The sequence below is a fragment of the Podarcis gaigeae genome (assembly GCF_964106915.1).
Source record: "Podarcis gaigeae genome assembly, chromosome: 8".
NCBI classification, from domain to species: domain Eukaryota; kingdom Metazoa; phylum Chordata; class Lepidosauria; order Squamata; family Lacertidae; genus Podarcis; species Podarcis gaigeae.
The window spans coordinates 72523042-72547868 of NC_139684.1; the positions used below are offsets into that span (position 1 = coordinate 72523042).

The 24827-nt window shown below is 47.7% G+C and overlaps 1 protein-coding gene across 2 annotated transcripts in view; it reads right to left on the reverse strand.

Annotated features, from left to right (window-relative positions):
- Positions 1–22076, reverse strand: part of HPN (hepsin) — a 33403-nt gene extending 11327 nt beyond the window's left edge. The window contains exons 1-7 of one of the 2 annotated variants that reach the window (XM_083751089.1): positions 21867–22076; positions 12586–12705; positions 10121–10222; positions 8011–8052; positions 6275–6404; positions 4586–4708; positions 2146–2186 (exon numbers count right to left, since the gene is read on the reverse strand). In XM_083751089.1, coding sequence (XP_083607215.1) covers positions 2146–2186; positions 4586–4708; positions 6275–6404; positions 8011–8052; positions 10121–10222; positions 12586–12601 — 454 coding nt within the window. In that variant the 5' untranslated portion in view covers positions 12602–12705; positions 21867–22076. Of the gene's footprint in view, positions 1–2145; positions 2187–4585; positions 4709–6274; positions 6405–8010; positions 8053–10120; positions 10223–12585; positions 12706–17736; positions 17968–21866 lie in introns of those variants that run through there. The other variant, XM_083751088.1, reaches the window with a different exon arrangement.
- Positions 22077–24827: the final 2751 nt, after the last annotated feature.

Below are 24827 nucleotides of genomic sequence, written 5' to 3' on the forward strand. Positions count from 1 at the left end.
ATGAACATGCACACCAACTTTGGTTCCAATGGCCTAGTAGCTAATGAAAGCCTTGTAAACATCCCCAAGTTCGTCTAATCCTCTCTTAAAGTAATCCTAGTTGGTGGTCATCGCTACCTCCTGTACGCTACATAATGCAGAGGGTTCACACAACCCTTGCATGCCATCAAAATAATTCACAGACCTGCCCCAGTCACAGCCTCTGCTGCCCACAAATGAGACGTTTCCTTATTATTCAAGTGTTTCAGTGGTGTGGATGTTCAGTGGTTTGGTATTATTCAACTGTTTCAGCCATCTCCACATGTGCCAATGTGAAGGGAGCAGACCCTGTTTGGACCAGGCTCCTCCTTGCCCTTACCTCAGTACACGCCAACATATTAGTGGCAGAGACCAGAGTTATCTGGATATGGCCTGTACCACATCAGGTGTTGTTGGGGTTGGGGGGGGCTTTTTTTTAATGCTAAGCACATAAAAAACCACAACATCCCCACAAGTAGAAAACTAGTGCAACAGGGAGCAGCTGGGTTAGAAGTTTTCTCCCTGATGGGATAGGCCTGTGTTTTTGTTTTCAACTTGCCATCTCAAGTGTTTATTTCAGGGAGCATTCTTAAGTGGTATCCACCTCCTCCTGCCTGAAATAGTACAATGCAAACCCCTGCCTCAGAATCCTGCCACCTCATTCTGCTGCATGAAGAGCATGCCATGGGCCACACGGGGGCATAGGAAGGGGAGGGCGGGGGTGCGGGCCACCCTGGGTGTCACCCTGAGGGAGGTGGCAAAATGGCGGGCAGCACTCACCGCGGGGCCTGCAGCATGCCCAAGCCACATATCTCAGGCACCCGCAGGCTTCGCACTATCCGCCCGCTGCCTCCCCCCCCAGCTGTAGGGCAGCTGAGCCCCACGGCACGCCCTGTCCTAAGTTTGGTTTCCCACAGAGAATTCTAGGCCCTGCTGTTTTGTTGAGGGTGCCGAAGAGGAATTAGGAGACCTGCATTCCCCCTCAGAGAACTACAGCTCCCAGAACAGTTTAACCATCAAGCCCTCTTCTCAGGGAACATTGGGAACTGTAGCACTGCTTGGCAGAGTTACCACACAAAAGGCAAGCAAGCTTAAAAACGAAATGCCAAATGGCCACGTTTATTGGGTGGACCAATAAACAGAGGCCATGTTTTCTCCGCCATCTCAGGGTGTTGACTGCCATCCCTAAGCTTCACACAGTATTTCCTTAGCCATTCCTTGATAAGAGGCAATGTAGGTTTCTAACATTTACTGGCAACTAATGAGTCCGTAGATTTCTAGAACCTTTATCCAGTCCCAGCTTCACCACACAGCTTTTGGGGGGCAGTTACTGGGGTTCCTGGCTGGGCTGAGTGTCACCCCCTTCCTTGAGCACCCTTTAATTTCATGCACACAGAGACAGACTAGCACTCACGATTTCCATTTCCCACAAGGTCATCAGAGCCGTCAGGGGCACAGTGGGAAATTTAAATGGCGGCTGCCAGGCATTGACCCACTCCTAATGGGTAAACCTGCTGGCAACCGAGGAACCCACCAGAGGGCACCCTGCGGATGGCTTCCTCAAAGCTAGAGCTGACTTTGCCTTTCTTTCCTCGTTCTGATGCAAGTTTCTGTCTGCTTTCATGAGATCACATTCGCATTAGCACCAAGGCCGGTAAACTAAAAAAGCAATGATGGCTGGTGCTCATTGGGGCTGGTAGGGTGGAAGGCAGGGAGTCCAACTGTAGGTGGAGCCAGAGAGCCAATGTCAGTTGTGGTTTTGCCCCTGTCCTCCCTGATGATTTCTACAAGGGCAGCAATGAGACTGAGGAGGAGGATGCTGGCCGCTGGCAGTCAGGGCCACCTTCTGGACTTCCCGGTTTGGTTGGAAATTAGAAGGCAGGCAGGTGGGGGCTTGCTGAGGCTGGTGGTGCGTACTGTATTTGCCCTAACAGACCAGCCTCCACTGTCCCAAGGGGTGTTTAGGTGTGAGCAGGTCAGAAGAAGAAAATGAAAATCTGTTAATGGCATTTGAACAACAGAAGGAGACTTGGGAAAGAGTTAGAGGAACTTCAAGATAGCAGGCAGAGAGAGAGAGAGGCAGGTGGATCAAGACGGTGCCCTTGGGAGGGTTCGGGGTTTCCATACCTTGGCATAACGTTGCCAGGAATCGGCCTGTCGGGCATTCACTGTGAGAGAAAGAGAAAGAGGAGAGGGCTCAGCTGCAGAAAGGAAGGAGAGCGAACCTTCATCAGGAACGTGTGCATTCCAGGTTCCTTGCAAGTTGAGCTTTCTGCCAGGTGCGGAGTTCATGTTCCTGAACATCTCCACCTGCATTTGATTTCCAAGATTCTAGGCCTTATGACAAGCCTGGAGGCAATGGTGCAGTTTCTCGCTAACTCAAAAACTGGAATTCACATTGAGTAGGATTTATAGTGGCCCTAAAAGTCCCTTGTGTTCCCTGTGGCTAGCAGGGGAATGATGTAAAATAGGCAGACTAAGGATATTTTCACTTATTTTAATTCACACAGGGTGTGCCTTTTCCCAATGCAGAGCTGGGTGGGGAAGGTGTTGTTTTCAAAAGCCTAGCTTACACACAGCCACCAGTATCATTATGAACTAAATGACCTTGGCCATGTCAATGTCACACAATTACGGTGACTTTAAGCCAGGCGGATGTTTGTGGCCTACAACTCCCATGATCCCTAGCTAGCAGGACCAGTGGTCAGGGATGATGGGAATTGTAGTCTCAAAACATCTGGAGGGCTGAGGTTGAGGAAGCCTGCTTTAAGCCCTTATTGGGTTTATTGCAACGGTACCTCTTTCTCTCCAGGGTCAAACTCTAACTCAAAACCCCAATAACTCACGCTTCTGCAAGTTTGCACCAGAAGCCAGCTGTAGGCAACAGATGAATGCATGCACCCATGAGCATTCATGAGATGCTTTTAAAAATGAACAAAGAGACAGGCAGGCTGCCCAAACAGCAGAGGATGGGCTAAGACTGAGCCAACATTCAGTTTGTTGGTATATGCATATGGTGATGAAGCTTCATAGAAAGAGTGAGCATTCTGGTGATGGATGTGCTTTTCCTAGTATGTCTGTGCTCACTCTTGAGTACAGTTACAGCTCATCCAAGACACATCTAAAGCAGTGTTTCCCAACCTTGTGCCTCCAGATGTTTTTGGCCTACAACTCCCATCATCCCTGACCACTGGTCTTGCTAGCTAGGGATGATGGGAGTTGTAGGCCAAAAACATCTGGAGGCACAAGGTTGGGAAACACTGATCTAAAGCACAACTTCCCCCTAAAGAATCCTGGGAACTGTAGTTTAACCATGTGCCATGTGATCTGCCAACAATGTCACCCACACCTGGGTCTGTCCCAGTACCAATTGTTATGGGAATAGGGCAAGTATTTAGCAGCTGAGAGCAGCATAAGGGGACAGAATATAATCCAGTCACCAAGTGTTGGGATTAAGTCTGTGAGATCCACCATATGGGACTGCCAAACGCCTTAGAACAGCAGATGGGGAACATTTATTGGCCCCACCAACAGGGTCAGTTTTGACAGGTGGGCGGGGACCTCCATCTGTCTAACATCAGGTGACTGGCATGTGGGTTGTTCCGCTCACCTGTCAAAGTTGGTGAGCGAGGGGAGACAGTGACCAAGCGGGCTTGAACTCCCCATCCGCTGATGGGTGGAGCAGGAGGGTTTCAACCCTGCTTTCCGCTGCAATCCCCTGCGTCCATCAAACCCGCCCATCAAGGTGATGTCACCTGGTTGACAGCAGGGCATGGCTCCACAAAAACGGTCTTGCAGGAAAATATGGAACCCTTGGTGAGTCAAGAATGGCCCTGGGGAGGGTCCCCATGCCTGCCCTAACAGGTCCAAGTCTAGGTCGTCCTACAAGGCCTAGGTCAGGGCAGAGGGAACTGTTGGCCTCCAGATTTTGCTGAACTCCCATCAGCCCCACCCAGAAGGGTCAAAGGTGTCAGTTTGCATTTCTTAGTGCACAAAGCATTGATCTGATGTGTAGAGATCTTTCCTGTTCTAATTCATTCAAGAGGCTTCCGGAACCTTCTCTTTGTGAAAGAAACAAGATGAAGGTTCATGGTCTTTGGGTTACTCCTTCAGAGAAGCTGAGTACAGCTGGCTTAAACTGGTTCTCTTATCTCTTTCTGTCAAAGTCATGCTGACTATAAATATAGGCCAGAAGGAGCCTGGGACTGACTTACTTTCTCTTTCTATCTCTCTTCCTTCTGGTGTGATGTTCTGTACATACTATGCTTAGTGTTAAGTTTTGTTATAAGTTTATAAGTTATAAGTGCTGCAACTGGATTTCTTATGGACTGTGCCAATCCTGAATGTATTGGATTTGTGACCATTATGCTCATTTGCCTATTTTTTGGGAACTCTGCAACGTGTTTAAGTTCCCCACCCCCCACCCCCAGCTTGACAAAATGTCAGGGATACTGTGGAAACCTAGCCTAGTGCTTCTCAGCCACCATCAGGGTTTTCGGCTTTGATTCTGTGGCCTTCCAGACGTTTCTGGATTTCACCTCCCACCCTAGTCCATCTTGTACTTTACCACACCACAATGGCCTCGCTCAGCCTTCGCGCAAAAGGTAGGCGGGACTCGTCCACGCAGAAATAGCCCGACGTCCCATTGGCCCCTGCTCTGTCAGCAGCCAGAACTGAATGGGAGAGAGACCTAAAGCACAGGCAAACACAGAGGGGGTCGGTATCAATGCAACAGCCATGCCTACATCCCAGCACCAGGACCGAGAGAGATCTCCCCCGCCCTCTTGGTTCATTTTCAAGGGTCATTCTTAAAGGGCAATGAAAGAGGTTGCCTTACAACAGAAAAAGGCAAACTCAGCCCTTCAGATGCTTTGGGTCTACAACTCCCATCATCCCTGACCACTGGTCCTGTTAGTGAGGGATGATGGGAGTTGTAGTCCCAAAACATCTGGAGGGCCGAGTTTGACTATGCTTGCCTTAGAAGGGCCCCTGAGTGGCCAGGATTGACCATGTGACCACTACAGGAAGCATTGCCCTGACTCTAGATTGAGTCACCCACCTGGGCAGAAGACTCTCTCAGCCTTGTTCTCCAATACCTCTTGAGGTTCTCCATGTATTGTTGAATTCCCATCATCCTTGACTACTGGCCATGCTAGCTGGGGCTGATGGGAACTGGTGTCCAACAATATCTAGAAAGCGCCAGCTTACCACCCTCTCCCCCCCCCCAGCTTCCATAGAATCGTAGAGTTGGAAGATGACCAAGGAGTCATCTAGTCCAACCCCCTCCAATGCTAAAGCTTTAGAGCAGAATACAGCTGCTCAATATTGGCTGCTTTCGAGCTAAATATGCCAGGGATTTATCCTGCCACCTTCTGCACCAAAAGCAGGGTGCTCAGGGGAAGGGCATGCTGCAGGCTGCTTTGATCATGCCCTGAACATCATCCACTCTTTGGGGTGAGCAAAACAAGACTCAAACATGACCATTTGGTTCAGCCCAACAGTTTGGGGAGGAAGCATGTCCCATCCTATCCATTTTCCAAGGCTCCTTAAACCGGACCACCCCTACCTACATCTCTCAACTGGTCTCACCTCTCACACAAGTTCTACCAGTGGCCAATGTCTCCAAAGCCCTTCTCACACACTGAATGCAGCCACAGTTCTCATGTGCAGAAACAGGGGGATCTGTCCTCAGTGTCTATGTGATCAGTGTGGCCATCTGCAAAGGGAAGCTCTCAGGAACCTGAGCTAAACGCAGAGCCGGAGGGGTTGCAATGCTGGGATGTAGTCGATGGTACAGCCCTACTTCCCTTTCCACAGGTGAAAAGCCCTACATGCAGTTAATGCCTGGAAAGGGCTACAGACCCATGCGAGCATCGGTTATGTTGAATGCTGGCATGCATCTTAATCAGGTTTTTAACTTATCATTTACTTATTTTTTTAAGGTTTTAAATAATTGTTTTTTACTGGTGGTTTTATTCTTTTTTGCAAGCTGCTGTGAGGCTTCATTACAATGAAGCAGTGTAAACTTTTTGTGAAATGAATAAAATTATGATGGCCAAGTTAAAAAGCAGAGGAGGTGGGTGGTCCTGTGTACTATGTAGAAGAGAGCATCTCAACTGGTGCAGGTTTTCTCCCTCTTATGTGACAAGCTAGGCTCATGAGGCTCCCTCTTCTAAACTTCTGCTCCAAAAGGCCTCCTCTGCCAATGCTTCTCTCACCCTTAGTCACCTCAGCCATTACCGTTCTCTTGAAGTACCTGACAAATCCCATCTCCTCGCAACTGAGGGTGGCCACTTGGGCATCGGAGGACGACGAACAGAGCAGCCTCCACCTCCCTTCATTCTCATCGTACACAGTGAGGCGCAGGTCGCCGGAGCTCACCTGGACTGCATTGACCAAACAAAGGTGTGAGATCTTGGCAGGATACACCCACACTTCACCCCACCTTTGCCACAGCCCAACACTGACCAATCCTTTCCTAATTCATGGTGGCATCTCCTGCTTGCATGAGGCGCCATGGCGCAGCCAAATTAGAAATATGACGTGTTAATTAACAGCTAGTTTCTCCCCACAGCAGACCCATGGAAATAAATGACTCCGTTAGTTGTGCACATCCATTTCAATGGGCAAGGACTAGTATTGACTTCACCCCTAAATTTTCTAGCTCGGCTTCTGAGAGCTCCCCCAAATACTCCCGTTGTGCAATGAAGTCTACCTGGCATGATGAGCAAGTATATAGGCATGTTTACAGTAAGTTCAGGCCTAGATTTCGTGCTTCAGCAGATGGCCTAAATTATCCATATAGGAACAATCTTGAATGAATGTTTAATTTGATCTGCCATGGCCTCAGGATTTGGGGATAATTCAGTTGAATGGATTCTCACACAATTCCCCACATTTACCTCAGGACTGAATTTAGGAGGAGCCCTGTTGGATCAGACCAAAGGTCTTAGCTAGCCCAGTATCCTTTTTCATATTTAGGCCAATCAGGTGCCTTCCAGAAGTCCGCAAGCCAGGCGGAAAGACAACATCTCTCTCCCACTGCTGTTTTCAGAGGCCTGCTGCCATTGATAGCATATCCTCAATGAATTTGTCTAAACCCCTTTCAACACCACCCAAATTGGTAGGCATCGCTTTATCTTGTGGGAGTGAATTGCCTGATTTTAACTTTGGCCCCATTCGTGCCTAAAGGGCTATGATACCATTTTAAACCGCCATGGCTTCTCCCAGAGAATTCTGGGAGGAGGAGTTTGCTAGGGGTGCTGCGAGCTGTTAGTAGACCCCTATTTCCATACCAGAGTTCCCTGTGAAGAGAAATGTATTGCTAAACCACTCTGGAAATTGCAGCTGTGAGAGGAACAGGGGTCTCTCCCAACAACGCTCAGCACCTTTAACAAACGAAAGTTCCCAGAATTCTTTGGGGGAAGCCATGACTGTTTAAAGAGATAGTGTAACGCTTTGAAGTCATGATGGGAATGTGGCTTGTGCACTGTTCCCATCAAACCTCTGCTGAAAAATTAGGCCTTTAAAGTACAGGAAAGAAATATAAGACTGGCCTGCCCTAAAGGGCTATTGTTGGGGGTGGTTGAGAAAAGGCACAAGGAACGCTGGGGGAAAGCATTGTGTAAGTGCCGTATTTTTCGCTCTATAAGACGCACCAGACCACAAGATGCACCTAGTTTTTGGAGGAGGAAAACAAGAAAAAAAATATTCTGAATCTCAGAAGCCAGAACAGCAAGAGGGATCGCTGCGCAGTGAAAGCAGCAATCCCTCTTGCTGTTCAGGCTTCTGGGATAGCTGCGCAGCCTGCATTCACTCCATAAGACGCACACACATTTCCCCTTACTTTTTAGGAGGGAAAAAGTGAGTCTTATAGAGCAAAAAATATGGTAATTTATGAGATCAGGGATTTAGAGAAGACCAGTAAACTGGACCCTATGACATGATGCCGTATGTGAAAAGAGAGGCCACAGCTCTCTTGCAAACACTCACCAACATACAGGCTTTCACCTTCACTTCTGAACACAGAAACCACTGCAATGGAGAGACAGGAGAGTGAAGTTAGAGCAGAGGTGGGAAACATTTTTTTGTGTGTGTGATGGGTCTCATTCTCTTGGGGGTAATCAGCTGGGGTCCCCATGCCAGTGGTGGGTGGGGCTAGAGTCAAAAGTGCAAAGGGTACCCCATTTCCCCCCCCCTTAGCCACTCCCTTTCCCAAACCCCTCTCCTTGTATTCACACGAAGTTAGGCTGTGGGCCAGAAGTGACCCTAAGGTCGTTGGTTGCCCACCCCTGAGATTGAACAGCATTCATCTTAAGATAGGAGTAGGGTTGCCATATTTGTCCAAAATTTCCCGCAAATAGCCAGCAATCGGTCAGCAGTTGTTTCAATGTCTCGGAAAATCCAGACGTATGGCAACCCATGTTAGCAATGTTGATTTTGGTAATTTCCCTTAAAAATAGCTCTAAATGTTCAATTTTTTGCTCAACAACTTTGCCCCCTCCACAAAAAAGGTCAACTTTGCCAAAAAAAACCAAATTTTCTGTCCAGATTTTCACTTTTTGAAATATGGCAACCCTAGATAGGAGGCAATGCCAGGATCAGTAGTTTCATCTTCTTTCTTCCTTCCCCACCCCCTTTCCCATTTTATACATTTTTATTCTTCCTCATTTACAGGCAAGAGGGACAAAAGTGCATTGGGACACTTATTCTAACTTGATCAGTTCATTATGCAGAAAGGGGTATCATTTAACCATCAGCACTTTATGACGCAGAAATCTGTGGTTACTGTAGGGTTCCTTCCAGCTTCTGCTTGTTTGCTTCAGAGAATCCATGCACCTTTTGGTTTTTCTTGCAGCACTGGGACGTTGGCCTGCATTTCACATGGCAGTAGGCAGCAATGTCTTGAACATCATCCACAACAAATTCAGTACATCTGGATACTTTTCGGTAAGACTGTGGAAGAACAGCTTGGTCCTTTTACATGGTCCATTACCATGTGGTGGAGAAGTCAACAACTATCAGCTTTCTGTCTGAAGCTCAGATATGGTTTGTCACAGTCTTCACCATGCTCGCAGGTCCTGCTGTGGGTTCCTTAGGTGTAGTACTATCAGGTTCCAAACCCAAAGCTGACTTTGGCTCCTCAATGGCTTCTGGAGCACTCCAGCAGAGCCATCTTCTGCAGGAATTCATACCACTGGGATGCTGCTGCCTGCTCGGAAACTCCCTTACACTATAGGGTTTGCCATTTCTCCAGAAATAGCCTGGCATTGAATCTGATACATTCTGTGAGGTTAACATATGAGAGTGCTGGAGGTGAAATAGTTAAACAAGTTACCCAATCAGAACGCAGAGTGGTGGAGTCAGAGAGGCTATAAAACCAGCTCTGGGAGGGGTGAAGAAAAAAGTTCATTGGGAGTTGGGTGGTGGAGTGAATTGGGATAGAGTCTGAGGGTAGGTTGATTTAGTGTAGCGAAATAAGCTGAGTAATAGTTAGGAGCTAGGAAGAAAAGTAAATATCTGAGAGGTGGTTTAGTGAGTGAGAGCAGGTAGCGGAAGTTATAGGTCTGGACAGGCACCCCAGGATTGTAATTGACTGATACCATTTATAAAACCACATGCTTGTTAAACTGCAATAAATAAACAGAAGTTTATGTTCCAATTTAACCCTGACTGGACTCAGTATTGTACCAGGTAGGGCCTGGGTGGTGGCAGCAAGAAATTAAGTGGCGGCACAGGGATCAATAGACGGTGAAACGTCCGGGGACCCTGTGTGATCGCCACAGATTCGCCCTGTTTTTTTACCAGCTGTATGTGATTCCTGTTCCAGGGTTTGTTCTTACCCTGTTTGGTGTTGCATTTGGTGTTAAAATTACAGCTGTTTCCTACAGCATGCTTGAAAAGAGATGGAATCTTTTATGGGAAGAGTTTGGGGCAACTACTGAAAGTCCTCCTGGGCTGGATAGAGTTGGATAGAGTGCCCTTTCCTTGCACATGGAAACATACATCTAAAAGGCACACACACCCTGCAACTAGGATCACGGGTTTTTAATGTGCACCGTGTCTTGTGAACAGCCTCTTCCAGCCCTGCGGAGACTCTCACCTATAGCCCAGCTCCCAACTCCGATCGCAGCCAAGAGAAGGAAGCCACTGGCTACTACAGCCACCACCTTAGGCGAAGTCCAGTTGCGTCGTTTCAGGCCCCCTGGAAGGCAGAGAGAGGTGGTTAGACAGTAGAAAGGCAACCACAAAACCACAGATGCATCACTCGCTGGCAGGCAAACTTAACAAGGGGGAAACTCCATGTGCTTGAAAGAGGTTTTGTTCCCGGCCGGACATGTTTTGCAACAGATTGCTCCTTAAAGGCACACCTGCAGTAGCAATTCTCAACAAGCGCATGGGGCACTGTAATAACTGGAGGCCTTTGCCCCCACCTCTTTTTCACTGGTTAGGAAACAGAGCCAGGAGCCTCTCCCATTATCTGGCAGTACTACTGCCCAGGACCCACATACCACTTGGACGCCGAGGTACGAGATGGCTTGCAGCTATATTTTTTTCTGTTTCCTTCTGGGTCAGAGCAGCAAATAGGGAAAGAGGAGGCACACCCTTTGGTATTTTCAAGTACCATACCCTGGAGCTGCTATTAATTCCTCTAGAAGCAGGAATTGGCTGGACAGCCAGGGAAACATTCTTAAGTCCTTATTGTGCATGCATTCCTGCTAGCTAGTTAGCTATAACCTTAACACATCTCCTGAAGTTATGCAAACCGGCACCTGCCTGTAATTTAGGGAGGATTGCTAAACAGCAGCAGCAGGATGTAGTCAAAATCACTTTGACTTCAGCTTAGGCAAGCTGTTAGAACTGAAATCAATGAGCTTCACATGCAGGTAATCATTTCAGCTTCAAATGAGATAGAAATCAGGTTTTCATTATCTCCTGGCTCAATGGGAGACCACTACTCATGTGTCTCTCTGCTTTGCCCCCAGACTAAGAAGAAAAGTAGTGGGGTTTCAGGAGTTGGGAGATCCTTTTCTGCCCATCTGGTTTGAAATCAAACGATGGGGGCAAAAGCTTTCAAATGCACTCTGCAAGACCTTACAATCAGCTGGTTGCTGGGTCTTGTAGAGGCTTTGCAAAGGGCTCTGGATAATTGCTTGCCATCGCAAAGTTCTCCACCAGACACCACTGGGCAGACCTTGCAGACTATGATCTGATTGTCAGTTCTTGTGAAGCTCCTTGCAAAATGCTCTTCAGAGCTGATTGGCGGTGCCCACAAATCCCCTTTTGGCTGAGCCATGTCTTTACCTTCATCACATCTGACATCGTAAGTAGTGTCAGGTGTAGTGGAGGTAGGTGGAGCCAGAGCCGTCTTTCCCATTGGGCTTAGTGGCGCATTGTGCCAGGGTGCCAGCCTCTCAGGGGTGCTCCAGCGAGTGGGGAACTGCACAGCTTTGCCGGCAGCCTCCCCTTTCCCTGTACACCCACCAGCTGTGCCCCATCAACCATATGGCTGGCGGGCGTGCAGCTTCCTTCCCAAGCCTCCGCGGGAGGAGAGTGATCCCCACAGAGGCTTGGGAAAAGGTTGACAACTCTGGGAAATGGGGGGCAGGGCGTGCGGAGGGATCTTTGCACCATGGCGCCAGATATGCTTAAGACGGCCCTGGGTGGAGCATTGTCCAAAAGTCCTTGCAGGCCAAATGGGGTGGCCTGGGCACCCTTATTAGGCTCAAGGGCTGAAGGTTCTTCACCGCTGCTGTAGTGGCTTCTTTCCAGTGGGTCTGGCAAACAGGTGACTCTCCAGACATTGCTGGACTACATAGGGCAGTATACAAATTTAAATAATAATAATAATACATTTTCACTCAGCTACCCACCACGATGATCACTCACAACACCAATTAACATTTACAGCAAAGGTGGGAAAGCCATAAAACTAACAGCAACAACACAGATATGGAGTTGGTTTTCTAAAGCCTTGATAGAGACATTTTCACTGGCCGGTGTGTAAAAACACACCTGAGGTAGCTCAACCCTCTTGAAACAGGTGTCACCACTAAAAAGACCTTTGTCAGAAAATCAGGCTCTGGGAATCCAAGCAGCCTTCAGTATGGATGAGAAAGGTTGCTACTGTTCAGCAGTGAGGTATGAGTCTCATATACTGTCATTGGTGGAACCCAAGACAAGGACAGGGGCGAGTAAATCAGAGCTGGATTAATCTCTGCTCTGAGGACTCTATAGAGGCTCAAAAGCTTCACTTATGAACAAGAACAACAAACACTCTTTGCTGCAGCATAGAGCCACCTGCAGCAAACCTAACACAACTCACCCTGTGGAATTTGCCCACCTCCGAACGGAACAAAAACCTAGAGAGAGGGTGCCAAGAGGTCACTTAATGGGCACATGACCTCACTGCCTTTCCCAGGGCAGCAGGAATCAGCCTGAAATGTTAATGTTTAAGTCCTGCTCTGGCTGGGTGAGGGGTGGGGGTGCTGGGGAGGAAAGCCTGGAGTTAAATGGGAAAAGGCATGGGAGGTTCTAGGGCCTTTAAAAAAAGAAATTGCAACTCACCATCTTTTTCAGCCATTTCAGAACTGGTTAATCATCAAACCTGCCAGATTCTCCTTTCCGAAATCCAGGTCCTCCAGGAGAGGAGGCCTTTTTTAGGGGGATGGGGGGAATCTGGAAGCCCTGTAGACAACAAAAGATGAATATAAGCCTCAAGAAACCTTGAACCCATCTGCCAGGGCTGAGTCGAGAAGGAGGCAAAGATAGGCACCTTCTCAAGATCAACAGAGAGCCTGCTGACCTAACAGGGCTGCCATAGTTTGCACAGAGTAGTCAAGAACATCATATATACCCTAAGCAGATTCTCAAGTTTGCATGTTCCAGCTCTTACAGGTTGCAAGGCTGTGCTGTGGGTGCCAAGACCAAGGGCCCCCAAAATCCTGGAGCCACAGCACTGCCCATCTTTCCATCAAGCATGCAAAGAAAGTAGTGGTAGTTCAGAACCATAGACCTACTACATGGAAGTTAACAACAGGACAACAAAAATGGATTTTACGCGCTCTAATGGTAGCCAAGAAACTGATGTTGATGGACTGGAAGAATAAAGACATGATCTTCCTTAATCAGTGGGTTGATAATATGATAACACTTGCAACCTACAAACGGACTGCTTACAGACGTAGACTCCACTTGGATAAATACAACAATTTTTGGAACGAATTCATACAAAATGCAGTAGGCTTTTAATATTTACATTAGTATTAGGATAATAATACCAAGTTTATAAAAGAATGTATGGGTTAGGGTATTTTGGTATATACAGTCGTACCTTGGTTCTCAAACAGAATCTATTCCAGAAGTCCATTCAACTTCTGAAAATGTTCGAAAACCAAGGCACAGCTTCTGATTGGCTGCAGGAGCTTCCTGCACTCAATCGGAAGCTGCATCAGATGTTTGCCTTCCAAAAAACATTCGCAAACCGGAACACTCACTTCCAGGTTTGCGGCGTTTGGGAGCCAAAACGTTCAAGTCACAAAGCATTCACGAACCAAGGTAAGACTGTATTTGTATAATGGTTTTTCCCCTTTACACAGTTGTGTGTTTTGTTCTTTTTTCATTTTGTATCACTTTATTGCTTTATACCTAAAAAAATTCAATAAAATATCAATTTGAAAAAGAAAAAAAGAAAAGAAAGTAGTGATCAGAGTATCACCATCACACACGCTGACTCTACTTCTCCGAGGAACAATGGGTGGCACACATGGTTCCCCCGTATTATTTCCACAGGTAGGTTGAGCTGAGAAAGTGTGACTAGCCCAAGGTCACCCAGGTAGCATCAGGACCGAGTCGGAATCTGAATCCTGGTCTCTCTAGCCTTCACCCACTGAACACTAAAAATGCTGAACACTTAGGCAGCATTCCCAGCTGCTTGGGGGCAGGGGAGCATGTACACATGTGGATTTCTCAGCCGGTGTGAGGAAATAATTGTGGACTGATGCTACATAGAGAAGATTTGGTCCTACAGGAGGACACAGCCTCTTGTAAGAGAGATGTCAACAGTAAGCTCTCTTGACTTAAGACGTATAGACCTGGTTTGCATGACAACAACGTCTGGCAGCTGTTGGAGATGCAAAGCTGCCAAAAGTACTGTGAATTCTGGATGGAAATTAAGCAAGAAATTAGAGAACTAGTAGACACCCATCTACTTTTAGATCCTTTAATGATGGTATTGGCAATACAGAACACCAGGTATTAGCCAAGGTTCATTTGCCCTGGTCTCTCAAATGCTACTAACTGCTTGCATTTTAATAGCAAAGCTGTGGGAAAAGAGGAAAGTTTCACACTTAAGGATTGTGAAGAAGAATAAGATATACAAAATATAATAAACAGATATTAGCAGTTATGAGAAGGAAAGATCCAATCAGCGGGGGGGGGGGGGGAATGGTTACCATCTTCATGGACAGCAATCAATATGAAACAAATGAACCTGTAATTATGGCTACATGAAGTCTGAGCTAACTGTAAAATTACATGTGATTATTGTGCATTATAGAGCAGGGGGTGGGGTTTAAAAGGACTGGGCAGTAACGTGCTGCACTTTTATTTCATTTTCTGGCAGCCTTGCAGAAATGTGTTCCAATTTTTTGGTTCACCTTTACTTCACTCTGATGAGTCACTTTCCAAACAAGGACATCAAAGATAAGTTCAATTTCCCAGCAGCGCACCGATGTCCCAGCCGCGAGCACAGAAGACTGTTTTCTAACCCCTCCAGAAATGTCCGTTGTTAGAAATGAGAGTTCAGTCTGGAACCCAAGAGGGAGCATCATACAGTTCAGGAATTAGAATGCCCCAAGGGAATCTGTATTACCAGGAACAATGTTATCAAAGTAACTTTCTGCAGGCACTTTCCTATAGACGATGTTCACCCATGGGAACACCCAGAAGAAGGTGCTAGTCAGGTGTGGGGGGTGTGTATCCTACTTTACAGAAGACATTGTCTTCTATTTGAAGGGCTTTCAAGATGGCAGTCCTTTGTTTCAGGTGTAAGGAACCTTTTTTTCTGGGTGAGGACCACATGCCCATCTGTATGACCTTCTGGGGGCCAGAGCAACCAAAGTTCATTTTACCTTTGCACAGCAGGCTAATTTCTACACACCCCTCTCTACCCTCCATCCAGGCTAGCAAAGAAGCATAACAGAGCTCAAAGACACATTCCAGCCAGGCAAAACCCCTTTAGGGTGTGAAGCACAGCCTGTGGAGAAGTGGTAAGGAGAGAGTCCCAAAGACCAGGCAGAGAGACCTAGAGGGACACAGGCTTGAGTTTCACATCCCTGTTCTCTTCTGAAGGCATCCTGTTTGAAGGACTGTCCTGTCCAAGACTGGCTGAAAGACAAAGATCTCTTTGTTCTTTGTCCCAATAACTAACTGAGGACCATGAGTTCACCATCCCATATAAGTCCTCGTCCCATCAATGCAGAAGTGCCCAGTACCTCCTTTGGTTTGGGGTGTTCCAGGCTGATGGGAGTCAGGGAGGTGACTGTGTCAGCTTGCCTTCCCTGATCCAGAGGTCCCTGGCCTAATACCCTAAATAGGCAACAATGAGATCTCTCTGTGTATATCCATCAGTTTTCCAAACAAAAATACAGTCGTACCTCGGCTCCCAAACGCCTTGCGAGTCAAACGTTCCAGCTCCCAAACGATTGAAAACCAGAAGTGAGTATTCCTGTTTTCGAACATTCTTTTGGAAGCCGAATGTCCGACGGGGCTTCTGCAGCTTCTGATTGGCTGCAGGAGCTTCCTGCGGCCAATCAGATGCCATGCTTTGGTTTCTGAACGTTTCGGAAGTCAAACGGACTTCCGGAACAGACTCCGAGGTATGACTGTAGTTATTATGCAGGTTCCCTACTCAGCATTGCTGGCCATGTGACCAGAGTTGGTTCCAGAGGAGCAAAAGGCTCAAATTCACACACACACATCCACTTTTAACAGTCAACTCTTCCCCCCAAACACCCTGGGAGTTGTAGTGTGTTAAAGGTGCTGAGGGTTGCTAGGAGACCCCTATTCCCCCTCAGAGAGCTACAATTTCTAGAGTTTTCCGTAAAGAGGGATTGATAGTTAAATCACTCTGAAAATTGCAGATATGTGAAGGGAATATGGGTCTCTAACAACTCTCAGCACCCTTAACAAAAGCTATATTTCCCAGGGTGCTTTGGAAGAAGCAGTGACTGTTTAAAGTGGTATGAGACTGTTTCAAACCATGCCGGTGGGGTCTGGGTCGAGCCACCATTTTAATTTCCCACAATGCCCTCAAGGTAGCATTGCTCCAGGGCATTATGGGGAATTACAATGGTAAACTGTCTCAGACAACTGTGCCCCCACCTGCTCTCAGTTCACCACGACCCCACCACCAAAGAAGGAAGCTCACCCAAGGGTACTGTATTGCCCAAACTGCCCTGTATTATCTTAGGAGAAGGAGAAGGCAGTGAATTAATTAATTCAGAAAAATTGTAATTTATTAATTCAAAAGACATGGGATGTGGCAAGGGAGTAATTTATTATAGGAGGCTATCGAGAAACATTCTGGAGCAATCTTTCTACTAAAGAATTAAAGGATATTAACAATGAGATATACATGGGGGGTGGGGGCAGCTGCTTCCCTAAATCAATAGGTAAAGGTAAAGGGACCCCTGACCATTAGGTCCAGTCTTGACAGACTCTGGAGTTGCGGTGCTCATCTCGCTTTATTGGCCGAGGGAACCGGCGTATAGCTTCTGGGTCATGTGGCCAGCATGACTAAGCCGCTTCTGGTGAACCAGACCAGAGCAGCTCACGGAAATGCCGTTTACCTTCCTGCCGGAGCGGTACCTATTTATCTACTTGCACTTTGGCGTGCTTTCGAACTGCTAGGTTGGCAGGAGCTGGGACCCAGCAATGGGAGCTCACCCCGTCACGGGGATTCGAACCGCCAACCTTCTGATCGGCAAGTCCTAGGCTCTGTGGTTTAACCCACAGCACTACCCGCATCCCTCTCCCTAAATCAGTAAGAACACATAAAAATACATAGCTAACGGAGATTCTGCCCCCCCCCCCCAAAAGGCCTGCCACCCCCCACAAAAATCCTGGCTACACCCATGGAGATAGAACATTCCTTAATCCCCAATCCTTCATTTAAAAGGGGAGGAGCACACTTTGGGTTGCATTCAATATTAGCCCTACTCAGGGTAGACCTATTGAAGTTAACGGGCATGATTAATTTAAGTTCCTTTAGCTGGAGGCAAGCCAGAGATTTTAACATCTAGATAACCACACATTTTAAAACCTGTCGGACCAAGTCAACCCCAAACAAATAGCGTCACGTTCCGAAATTCAGAACAGGCCAGAGAAACTGTTCAGATCGAATGCGATAACCCAAAAAAAGTTTAACTGGAGGGTATAGCGGGAAAGCAAAGTAGTCAAATCGAAATGTGGTGCATTCTGGCCCAAACTGGAACCCACTGTGAAACGGCAAGTAGCCGATGGAAATATTTAAAAAATAAGAATATCAATGTGATCATATTCCAACAAGCCCAGGGGTGGAATTGTGGGGTGTCCAGAAGGAGGTGGAGGAACACACGGGTTGACAAAGCAGGGCAGCGTTCAAATTCTGCTCCCCACTTCCCTGTGGAACGGGGTTCGCGAAGTAGCAACCGCGGAAGGGAAAGAAGCCCCTCTTACCTCGCTGCCCTCACCGGGGTACTTGCCTTCCCGCTAAGGGGGGCGCGATCTTCATGGCTGAAGAGCCAGAGACAGGGCAGGTCTCCCGGGCTCAGAAGTGCTTCCTTGCGCAAGGCAGCTTCTCCACCTGGGGCGGCGGGAGGAGGAGGAGGGGAAGGGCTAGCAACCTGGGAGGAGCCGGGAGGGGGGACCCGGGCGCGACGGCCCCTTTGCAGCTGTGCAGACACCTGCCAGACGGAGGGGCGGTGGAAGGGAAGGAGCCGGGGGGGTGGGGAGGGGAAGAGAACACGCGGTGGGTGTGGCTAACAGGTGGGAGGGGCTTGACGCGTCCGGATCCCATCCCCAGCTAAAGAAAGCGTGAGGGGTTTGGGGAGGGAAACAGCCTGACAGACACAGAGAGGGAGACGGTGTTTGGGGTTTTCAGAGGAAGGGGGAGACCCGGATTCCTGGGATCCATTCCCAGCCTTGAAAGTGAGTTCTTTAAAAAAAGCCATGACCGGACACCTGGGTCCCTTTCAAAAGTGGTAATTTCGTTGTCCCTGAGAGGGGGCAATGACAATAAAGATATTATTATTATTATTATGATAGTGCGGGTTGACGGAAATAAAGAACTGTTGGATCAAACCATGGGTCCGTTTAAGTCCAGGGTTTCCCAAATTTTGGCCTCCAGCTGCTTTTGGACTACAACTCCCATCGTCCCTAGCCAGCAGAACCAGTGACAAGGGACGATGGGAACTGTAGTCCAAAAACAACTGGAGACCCAAGTTTGGGGAACACTGGCCAAAGGATGGGGAACCTGTGGCCCTCCAGATGTTGCTGCAGTCCAGCTCAGCTTCAAGCAAAGGTGGCCAGCGGCCGGGGATGATGGGAACTGTAGTCCAACAACATCTGGAAGGCCAAAGGTTTCCCATCTCTGACCTAGTCCGGCACAGTTTGTGTCTCCAACGGCGACCAACCAACGATGTTCCTGGCGTCTGAATGCGACGTTTGTGATCAGAGGTTAATTCCTTTGTAGAAAAAAATACGCTGGGGCTAAAGTCGGCCTGGAAGCAACATATCTTCTTCTTCTTCATTGTATCACCTTCCAGCAGTTCTCAATCTGTGGGTCCCCAGATGTGGTTGGACTGCAACTCCCATCATCCCTGAGCTCTGGCCTTGCTAGCTAGAGGTGATGGGAGTTGTAGTTCAACAACATCTGGGGACCCACAGTTTGAGAAAGGCTGTAAGTCCTTCCTCCCTAACCGCTGGGGATTTTCTGGAGTTAGGGAGCGGTCAGGTGAATGCACTCTGCACGTGCTCATGAGTCCCTTTAGTCCAGGTATCCGCCCTACATTTGGAGCATTAAGCCCTGGCGGGAGAAATGGGCTTCTTTGGTGACCAAATGACGATATTGGGACGGTGCGTTTGTGCTTTACAGCGGGCCACCCTCCCTTTTCATTCTTTTTCCTCCTGAGAGCACGCTCGCCTGCTATTATCCTGCAGGGAGGCGCGAGCTTCAGCCTGAAACAAAATCCGATGGCGAAGAAGATCTCTCCAAAGGGTTTGAATCAACGGAATGCGGTGGTGTTTGAATGGATGTAAAGGTGTTTGTAAAGGGAAAAGGCTGCTCTTTTCTAACTCGGCCCTGCGCTCTAGCTTTTGGAGATCGCCAGGCCCGCTTCCCCGCCCCCATAGCGCGGCCTCCTTTCTCAAAGCGCCCATTGTCTGCGGCTCACGTCGCACCTGCGACTCAGGAGCCTCTCCAAAGGAGAAGAGACTCTCTCTCTCTCTCTCTTTCTCTTTCTCTCTCTCTCTCTCTCTCTGCACACACACAAAGACGCAGGAACAATCCCAGCCCCCAGGCGCAGGTTCATCAGGACCTCCTCTTCCTTCAGCCGCTTCCCTCGTGCCTACACGCTCCCCCAGTTCCAGCAAATGTCGCCCAGCGAGGAAAGTGAGAGCAAACAGGCTGTGTGGGTCAATGGGATGGAGCTTTGATCTGGGTGAGATCAGGTCAGGCCCAAGACATGTCGGAGCCTGATGTAAAATATCCAATTGGAAAAGGAACGCCCCTCGTGCTAATTAATACGGACCCCAATTCTTTTTTTATAGAAAAAGGTCTGGGCAACCTTTGTTACAGAAATATCACTGTGTGCAATATTTCAGTATTAAAAACATTTTTGAAAAACCAAATGGAAATGGATGTTACACCCCCCCAAAAGCAAACATTTATTTTGCCCATTGTGAAACATGATACATACCGTTACATCAGATTCAAAACACGCTCCCCCCACCCCCAAAAAAGTAATGGGAGCTCTAGTTTACCCATCGCAGAGCTACAATTTCCCAGCATCCTTAACAAATTACAATTCCCAGGATTCCATGGGGTGATGTGCCAATGGACCACCTTAATATCGCTGAGGGTCTTGGCAGACCACTTAATAAATTTTATTGCAGTTGTAGCAATTGTGATATGTTGTAGGATTCCTTAATTGTATTTTTCTTTGCTTCTTTTACTTCCATAGTATTCAAAGTGTAATACAATAAAATACAGTATTATAATTAATGGTTGTTGGCATCTATCTGTCTCAAGAGGAAATGGAGTGTGCCTCTCCACTCCATTGTCCCTCCCTGGGGGTCACTTTGTGTATATGGAGGTCCTGGGCTGCCCAAATTATAAGACACCACCATGCAGCCTCACTGATGTGGTCCAAAGGAAAGACAAGCAATACATCTGGCACCAGCTGGGTTGCAGGAGTTGCTGGAAGGAAGTGTGCAAGACACTATCCAACTGTCTCAGGGACTCCACTCCTGATTTGTGTTGAGTTTACTCCCTAGCCTTTTCTTCTCTCGAAGATTTCCCTCAGGGGAGTGGAGGTTTAGGACCAGAGATTTCTTTCTCCTAGATGGGCTACCTTCCTAGGCTGACGAGCCCCATCTACCCCTCACTTCACTGTACAGCTCATCCAGAAACCACCTTTGTGGCCGTTGGACCCACTATTGATATTTTCTGCTCAATCTGCTGGTGCCTGTCTTCGTCTGTAGCAGAAATCCCTAACTCACTGAGGGTAGCAGACATCACTCATTCAGGTTAACTCAGTCTCTTATCTCCACACAATTAACTGTGCTGATATAGCTATAGATTCAAAGATTTTAAATCACTGACTCATCTAAAGAACATAACCATAAAATCAGGTGCAAATTATACAACTCCCTTTCCTCCTCTGGAATTAATCATCTGTGTCACGTATAAATTTAACTACATATCTGTCTTAATCTCTTAGCTGTTCTGCGTTTTTTGTTTTCCCCCTGTCTATGCGACATTCTGTGGTGTGTAATAACCAAGTAGGACTTTCATCAGGGGCTGGGTACAGAGCAGAGGGAAGAGACTGCCAAAACAAATGGGTGACTTAGCTCTTGCACGCAGCCAGCGCAGGAGTGGGGGAAAGGGAAGGGGGAAAGGCAGCGGATCACCCAGCTGCCTGCTTTTCAGAGGAGGTTCAAGTGCAGGTGGGGGAAGTCTTTGGCCACACACACACACACACACTCAGTTACTGATTACCTGGTTCTCTGCACCACCACCCTGAACTGGATTGGGACAGCGGGGCGGAAGGGGGGTGGAAGAGATCAGGCCAGGAATGGGCAAGAGAGCAGCCGCTTCCACAATCGCCCCTTTTCCATCCCCTCCCAATAAGAAAATGCACAAAGGCATCTGAGTTCATCCTCAAAGACACATTGCAGCGCTTCTCTCTCAGAGGCAGGGTAGAATGGTGGAGGCCCTTCCCTGTCCCCTGCTCATTGCTGTCAACCTTTCCCTTTTTAAAAGGGAAATTCCCTTATTCCGAATAGGATTCCTCGCAATAAAAGGGAAAAGTTGACAGCCATGTCCCTGCTTGAAATCTCGACCTGCCATTCTTTGCTGCAGCAGGGGAGGCCACATTTTGCTAGCTGAACACAGTATGCTGGGAGGCAGCTGGCTGCATAAAATACTGCACATTTGCAGCATAAAATACTGGCTGGTAGCTGGTAGATTTTTTAATTAAACTTTTATTAACTCTATTTATTCCAATATATTTTAAGACCATCTCTTGATGCAAGTAAGGTAGCTAACAACAACAAGAAAGTAATGTAAGTTTACCTTTACCTTTTACCTTATAATTTGTTATTTGTTTCTTCAAACCTTTTCACAATAACCTTCAAATCAATGGGAAGAGCACCATCTTGTCCTCAAGCACCATAAGATGCTGCCTTATACTCAGGCCATTGAGCCATCTAACTCAGTGCTGACTACACTGGCTGGCAGTGGCTGGCTGGAGACAGAGTTCTGTCCCAGGCAGTCCAATCTGGAGATGCTTGGGGTTGAATTTGAGCCCTTCTGCATGCAAAGCAGATGTTCTACCACAGAGCTATGATGACTAAATGTTAAAGAAAAATTCCCCCGGCTCACTTGGATTATGTTATGTACTGAATTGAATAGGATCCAAACTGCAGCAGTCTGATTGGTCCTAGAACAATAGGATCCAAAAGGCAGCAGTCTGATTGGTCCTAGAACAATGCAGCAATATGATTGGTTGGCAGGAACCACCCAATCATGCTCCAGATAGAAGTGAATCCACAACCTGATTGGCTTACAGTAGAATTCCAGAATTAGCCAATCATGTGCAGCCCATTGTGTAAATAATGTATATAAAGCAGATACTTTGAGGGGACTTTCATTCATTCCTCCTCACCACTATGAGCTGAATAAAGAGCATGAAATCACTTTGCGACTCTGAGTATATTTCAGATTATCAAACAAAGACACCAGCCAAGAATATAGGAGCAAAACAGCAGCCTGTAGGCCTGAACTTTATTCAAGGAACTGTTACAACAGGACTTCAAACTACCACATGGAAGAAGCAGAAAGAAGAATGACTCCCCTTTTTATAAGTTTCCCATTTTACCCATAACACCCTTAGCAAAAACATCATACATTTTGTCATAACTATGTCATAAACTGGGAAGGGTCTTCTGGCAGAAACCTGAGTATAAGGTTTGCCCCCTCTCCCTTCCTTCACCTCCACCTCACACCCACTAGGTAAAAGAAAGGTAAGTATTTACATGTTCCTGTTTCCCAGACAAGTTAAGCACACCCTTTCCTCTTGACCGAGACCCCAATCCATTGAGGCTGGGTTTGCTATTGTGATTGGGATGACTACCTGTCTGGCACTCAGGTGCCAGATGCCAGGGATTATCACCCAGGCAGTGGGGCTGCTGTGTACATGGTCTCACCCTTCAGGGATTATGGCTGCCCCTAGCTCTCTCCCAAGCTCCTCTTCTGGTAGCCATTTTCCTTCTGATTAGAACGTTGGAATGGTGTAAATCCATCACTGGAGTGATTTTACATGACTTCCTAAAGTTTTCCCATTGAGCCAGTACATAGATGCATTTATCAGTTTGCTACATTTGGTAATGTTCAGTGGAAGCTCTTTGTCTTTGCCTCGTAGTGTGGAGAGCCAAGGCTTGGGGGGGGGGGGTCCACCCCCTTCCAATTTCCGGTAACCCTAAGCAGGAAGGTGTCTCAGGACAGCCCTCGATGAGGCCCTCATCCATATGTCCATCATGTTCACATCAAAAATGTGGTGAGTTGCAGGATCATAAAGGTAAAGGGATCCCTGAACGACTCTGGGGTTGCGGCGCTCATCTCGCTTTATTGGCCGAGGGAGCCGGCATACAGCTTCCGGGTCATGTGGCCAGCATGACTAAGCCACTTCTGGCAAACCAGAACAGCGCACAGAAATGCCATTTACCTTCCCGCCGGAGTGGTACCTATTTATCTACTTGCATTTTGACGTGCTTTTGAACTGCTCGGTTGGCAGGAGCAGGGACTGAGCAACAGGAGCTCACCCCGTCGCAGGGATTCGAACCGCCGACTTCTGATCAGCAAGTCCAAGGCTCAAAGGAGTAGATAGGAGAGGGGCAAGTGGGCCCTCACATCAGTGCCATTTTTGAAGTTTGGGTTGAGGCCTGTCCATTTTGGATAAATAAAGATGGCGGGCGGCCCCTAAGGATGTTAGCTGAACCGAGAACCTTCCACCCACCACTGCAGTAGCCTCTGGGGAACTGGTGAGGAGCGGCATCACAGCCAGACTGGGCTGGCTAGGAGCCCTTCTGAGCCGACTGCTGAGGCTGAACCTTATCATTCAAGTGCTGGATAGGAAGCCCCCAGCAGTCAAATTGGCATCCTGGGCTGCCAGTAGTAGCTGCTGATCCTTGTCATGACCCTCCTTGTAACACACATCAGATATCTCCAGCTTTGCCTAGGATGGAAGGAACGCATTTTGGAACCTGTCAGGATTTTCAGATGCCTCATACAGGATGATTCTTGTCAGACGCTGCCCTCCTTGGATCATGTTTCTGTTTTTTTATCCTCCAAACAAAGCTCATTTCTTGCCTTGTTCCCTTGGCAGCCAATGGCGTTCTCTCTACAGGCATTTTCTTCCAGCTCCATCTGCCTCCTATTGTGTTACACACAAACACACACCCGTGCAGATTTTAAAAATTCCCTCTTGCCCTTAAAGCTGCAGAAGAAATTTCTCCCATCCGTCCCCCTATGAGGGAAACTATAGGCCATCAACAAAACAAAAGAGGAAAAGAGAGGGGTTTTTTAGAGAATCCCTTCTTTGGAGATGGAAATGAAAAATGAAGTAAGCTCCTGAACTACATGTTGTAGTGTTGGTGCTGAAGCCCTAAATGGCCTCGGTCCTGTATACCTGAAAGAGCATCTCCACTCCCATCGTTCAGCCTGGACACTGAGATCCAGTGCCGAGGGCCTTCCAGCGGTTCCCTCATTGCGAGAACTAAGGTTACAGGGAACCAGACAGAGGGCCTTCTCGGTAGTGGCACCCACCCTGTGGAACACCCTCCCTTCAGATGTGAAGGAAATAAGTAGCTATCCTATCTTTAAAAGACATCTGAAGGCAGCCCTGTTCAGGGAAGTTTTTAATATTTAACGCTGTATTGTTTTTAATACTTGATTGGGAGCCGCCCAGAGTGGCTGGGGAAACTCAGTCAGATGGGCGGGGTATAAATAAATTATTATTATTATTACTATACAGCCTAGGACCCTCATA